Here is a 6,000-nt window from a genome sequence, read left to right on the forward strand (position 1 = left end):
TGAGGAAAGCTTAATCTAAACCGTTCATAATATTGATAAGTTTCCTGCATCATATCGTAAGAAATTCTGTCCTTGAAAATTCTTGGCCTACGAATAATAACATCTTTACCAAAACTAGAACTACTACCTTCATCCATTTTAACACGTTGCCTTTTCAACAAAATGTCGCTTTTCAAGATTCTACCTACACAGTTTTAGGATGGTCTAAACAATGATAAAATATTCAACATCTTAAGGTCCAGTAATACAGGAAGTTTCTTTTTATGAAACACAACTATGATAAAGTCCTGTATTATTCACTTGTAATACAGGCAAATGTATTGTAAATTGTTTTAACAGGGAAAATTGTTTATGAAACACAAACTTCTACATTTTACCTGTAATAGAGGAACTTTTCCTATATTACAGGACTTGTAACTTTTAAGAAACAGGCCCCAGAATTTGAGTTTTTTGGAGAAAGCGACCCTAATTATTATTGTAGTCGTTTTTCGTTTTGTTATATTTTATCCCGTACTTGAAAATATTCACTTTCTTGGTAAGAGCAACTCTTATTTTTATGTTAAAATTTAAAATCTAAGTATCCTATTTAATCTTTATTTTTCTCACTACATGTTTCGACTTACACTGTAATTTTCAAGTGAGTCTCATTCGAAAATGACATTGCAAGACGAAACATGTAGTGAGAAATAAAATAAAATAAAATTGAAGAAGAGTACTTTGATTTTTCAATTTTTATATAAAAAAACATTCTTGTGTTTGTACTTACGGAAGAAATTAAGATATACCTATATCTAGGAATATGAATTTTCTATTGGCGATATTATTAAAGTCTCTTTGGACAATATAGTATAAAGATTCCAGTTTAATAAGTTTGAGGTAATCAGAAATCTAAGTAGTGGAAATACATACTATAATTCTTTATTCATATTGTGTATCGATATATTATATATAAGACGTCCATAACTTATTATTCCCTGACATTTTTGCTCTACCGTGAATCACTGATTATTTCAGTTAACTATTTACTGTTTCTTCGTTTAGGAATCAACTAGTTACAATTGAAATAGTTTTGTTGACTTCTTTATGTGCATTACTAACTTTAGTCGTACTTTCCCAATGTACTAACTCTCTTTCGAATTTTTATTTTTATTAATATAAAAATATTGTTCGATTATGTTTTATTAATATATTCAATCAGTAAAGATAAATAAATACTTTACTTACTCTGATTCTTTGAAATTTTTGTTAAGAATTGACTCTGAATTTAATATTATTAACTTTATTAATTGACTCTGAATTTATTAACTTTGATTAATTTTTCAAAATTAATAAATTGAAAAAAATATTAAAATTGATAGCATTTTTCGAAATAAGCAGCTCTTAGCTGCTCACAGAACATACTTACTTTTTCAATGTTCGGTTCTTACACAAATCTGACGAGATTGAACGGAATTAAAAATTACAGTATGACTTGTTCACTCCCGCATCTTGATACTGTATTAGTTTTTGTTTTTGAATTCAAGAATCAGAGTTAAATTGAAAACTTCGAAGTTTTTTAATCAAAATTTCATAAAATTAAAACTAGAAGCTTTGAAAACTCCACTCGATAATAATATTTTATTGTCGTAAACCACTTAATAAAAACTTGATTCCAATCAAACTACAGTACTTAAAAATAAAATAAATTAGGTTACTATCTAGATTTCATCAGTATTATGCAAGGTACCTAGGTATTATAGGTACATTGGTATTATGTGATGTTAGATAGTTTTGGAAGCCTAGCTCAATTTTTTTCATACAGTTCAAATAATATGTAACGATATTAACGTTGTTCGTTTCAATACTTTTCACAGTTACCATTTTGTGCTGCATTACTTTGTATATTTTATCCATTTGAAGAAACTAAAAATGTTTATACTTCTCGAAGTAAAGTATGTCGAAGGTAATTAGATATGTACAAAATAATATGTTAGTCATATAGTATGACAATACTTCATAATACTCAACTAATTAGTATTATACTAATTAGTATATGAAACTTAATAGTATTACTTAGTAAACTATTTAATAATTGAAACCAATTTTAAAGATTTTGTTTTACTATTATAGTTTTTAACTTTTTAGTCACTCGTGTTACATGTTTGAAGTTATTGTGAGCACTTGTTTTAATTTATTCTTATAGATATAATTATTCACAGTTCCCGGCATATATCTGTTCCATGACAGCATGTTGATTGAGTTGAGAATAGATTGCAGGAAGCCGGGTGACCTTTCTGTGGCCTAGTGCAGTGCAACATCTAGCAATGTCAATAACATTGATAGTTCTTGCACCATGCCACAGAATTAATACCTTTTTTAAATGTTTGGTTAATCCGATATTCTATTGGCTCACAAATATCTTATCGGCTCCCAACTATTCTAGTATGTTTAACAAAGACGACTGATACGCTCATTCATTACATTTTTATGATCTACCTCTTAATTTATTCAGAAAACTAAATTTTGTAAACTAATGCTCTAAATTTTGTAAAATTACGCAAACATTTTTTCAATTAATGGTGATTAATATTTGTAATATTTTTGTGTTCTATCTAGTTTTTCAACCGTCAAAATTCATAGTTTTTGTTGTTTTCAAGTAAAAATTGACTAAATTTCAGAAAAGTGAAATCATAACCCTATTTCGAACTTTCAATGGAATTTTAGCAATTCTTATGATATTGTCTAAGGATTGTGTTTTAGTTTACTGTCGTTAGACACAGTTAGATGCCAGGAACTGTAGAATCACAATTGTAAAATTCTCTCGTGATCTCCATTTTCTTTGAATTTATCATGTCTTATCTAATGTAATTATGTTTGTCTTTGCTTAATAATCACAGGTATGACTTCAACCAGCGACTGAACCTTCACTGTGAATTGTTTATAAAAAAGACTAAAAGACTATTGTCATATATTTGAATATGGACCGCTGCAGATATTTATGAATTTTTTATATATGTTTTTCTTGTTACAATAGCATGATTTACAGATTTGTACTATTTATATAATCATGTATCACTTGTTCTTTTACAGCTTTAAGCTTAATGCTTTAAAGATAAGATATTAATTGAAAAGTTATTTAAAATGGTTTGAATATCAGTGTCTTATAATTAGATTATTAATCAAATGATTATCTGTAATTTAATTCATAAACCTTTTGTGTATGAAATGCGTTGTACACCTATTAGAACATGATAATAGTATAGTGTAAGTAAAGATGTTCACTTATTGATTTCTATGGGTTTTTTGTTACTATGAATATGGAATATTATGTGCATGTACTCTTAGGTCACTAAAATATCTATAATCAATTTGTAATTTGAAGAGAATTCTATGATAGGCTTGTTCTTGATAGCTGTAACATTGCTTGTTTGCGACGATTTATTCTCGAATGTATTGACTATTTTGTGACAAATGATTCAGATTGTTTATAAAAAAATGAGTGTTATATACATCGATAATGCTGTATATCAGCTCTATCAAATATAAAAAATAGTCAAAATTCATACTGGTTACTATCAACACTATTCTCATTGTTTCAAGTGGTTTATTACTAGGCGTTATTTATTCAAGTATTCTAATTACCATTTCTCCTGGAATTTTGGTTGTTGCTTGCCGCTATCATTGTAACAATTCACTTTAAGCCAGGAGTTATTCTAATTCATAAGGTATTTGGATATTTTCAAACTATTTCCCATATCAAATTTTTCTTATGATAAAAATGTCAATTTTATCATGTTCCTCCGCCAATATGGAATGGCTTTCTGAGAAATGTCTCCATTAGTGAATATACTGCAGGCAGTATGATTGTAGTGCCTTTTCATCATGTTCATAAGCAATAATTAGTAGGCACGTTTGACTTTTCTGCACTTGAGTCTATTTTGAGAAGGAATAACAATTATTGTTCTTGCACAATACTTCAGCTGATCTTCTGTGAATGTGATTGAGATTATAATTTGCATCTCTATGGCTCCGAGTTCATTCATAAATGTTCGTGACAATTCAGAGATTTAGTCAAGTAATAGTAAGAGTAAGAGTAAGAAAGAATAAAGTTAAGTCAAGTTTTTGAATGATGAACTCAATTTCTGTGAAGTATGAATCTGTCTTTAGATTTGGTTATCTGGAATAATCTAATGGATTTCTTGAAGGTTACTATTGAAAATACAGTACCTACATTTAAAATCTTCCATGTTGAAGATCAATCAAAAAGGAATAAAACATGGAAACCTGTGATTAATATTTCTAAAAATACAGAAAGTTTTTTGATATATAGTTAAAAAATTAATTAAAAAATATGATGCTAAGCTCTTTTAATAATAGTTAGCATTTTTTGGATTTTGTGGCCATTATTGTTAAGCTTGTTCTCTCGTTATCTATATTACAGTACTATAATATGAACAGTTGAATACCACATAACTATATGATCGTTTCTTCCTAGCCTTATTTATTTAGTATCTGAATACAGATTTCAATACATTTTTATTGAATTATTTATTATAAACCTAGCATTGTCTTGTTATTTAATTTGTTTTTTAATTGGCAAAATTATGTAAAGATGATTTAAAATGTATTCAGTATATTCTACATTGAAGTATATTTTGAATTCGAAACCAAGTACCTGATTATTTGTTATTTATTTCAACCTTCCCACTTTCACGTTCTTATTTGTTAATTTTATAAGAGCTGTAAAATAGTGAGTGTGTGCATGTGTGTGTGTGTTCAATATTCTCTAGTATGTAGAAAAACTGTGATCAATAAAATAATAAAATATCTCATATTTTTATGAACTAGTTTTATTCAAGATTTATCTTGTTGTACCCTCAATATAGTTTGTAAGTATTTTAAATAAATTTTTATGGTTATATCTATTGTGTTATTTCTTCTTCAAACCTTTTTCAAGAATCAGAAATATGTTATTAAAATAATCAAATCAAAAATGAATTTATCACCCATCACAAAGAAATAAAGATGATTCTACTCTAAACATTCAATGTATGAATGAATCTTATTTTATTAAAGCTGCAAAAGACAAAAAATTACAAAAATTCCCAGCCAATACGGCTGATTGTCTCGGAGATCCCACCTCAAAATCAGTTAGGGAACACACTGGAGGCTATGAGAAAACCTCCAAATCACGGAGCACCCCCCCTGGCACCTCTAGAGCCCCCCAAATTTTTTCGACTCACTTAAATAAGCATCGCACAGAAAATTCGATAGGAGCTTTTTTGTTCAGCTCCCGGAGATAAGCCTATATCCATAGTTCGATTTCGACCAAATTCAAATGACGACCGAGAGTTTTCATCGAAAATTTGAAGTTTTCCCAAATATACGAAAAATTCTCAGCCAAAATTATGAGTTCGCTGTGAAAACAGAACACCAAAAATTTGTTGCATACTACACTGGAGGCTATGGGAAAACCTCCAGACCTTCCAAATTCCCCCCCCCCCGGCACCCCTGGCCACCCCAAAATATTTGGGACACATTTAAATTTGTTTCCCACAAAAAATTAAAATTTCCCACAAATTTTTTGTTCAGCTCGCCAATTCAAGTGTAAAGCCATAGCTAAATTTCAACCAAATTCAAATGGCGACCCGGGAAATTGAGTTTTCATCGAAAACTGTGTGTGTGAGAGATTACGTGTCGCGCCTTTCCTGGCATCATTCCAAGTTCTCTACTGACCAGCAGCTGTGATCTAATTGAAAAAGAAGGAGAGAGAAAGGAAGAGGAAATAGAAGAAGAAGAATGGGAAGATTCAACTAAATGGGACAAGCAATTATGATAAGTTTATCACCTGATTATCAAGTGTGGGCATGTTACAAAGATGTAAAAAATAGACAGAAAGATCAATAAGTCCTACTTTTTTAAAAGTACATAATTTATTCATATTGTATTTTTTATTGTCAAATGATGACTGGTTGTCCAACACACAGTTAAATTCGCTTCCCACAAAAAATGTATTAGAAG

At 29.2% G+C, this 6,000-nt stretch overlaps 1 protein-coding gene across 1 annotated transcript in view; it reads left to right on the top strand.

Moving 5' to 3' along the window:
- The window catches only part of LOC111052869 (serine/arginine repetitive matrix protein 2), a 34,879-nt gene extending 30,060 nt beyond the window's left edge, over nucleotides 1–4,819 (top strand). The window contains exon 12 of the mRNA XM_039421087.1: nucleotides 2,877–4,819. Within this exon, the coding sequence (XP_039277021.1) occupies nucleotides 2,877–2,882 (6 nt within the window). The 3' untranslated portion in view covers nucleotides 2,883–4,819. The remainder of the gene's footprint in view (nucleotides 1–2,876) is intronic.
- The last annotated feature ends 1,181 nt before the right edge of the window (nucleotides 4,820–6,000 follow it).

The sequence above is a fragment of the Nilaparvata lugens genome, chromosome 2 (assembly GCF_014356525.2).
Source record: "Nilaparvata lugens isolate BPH chromosome 2, ASM1435652v1, whole genome shotgun sequence".
Lineage (NCBI taxonomy): Eukaryota > Metazoa > Arthropoda > Insecta > Hemiptera > Delphacidae > Nilaparvata > Nilaparvata lugens.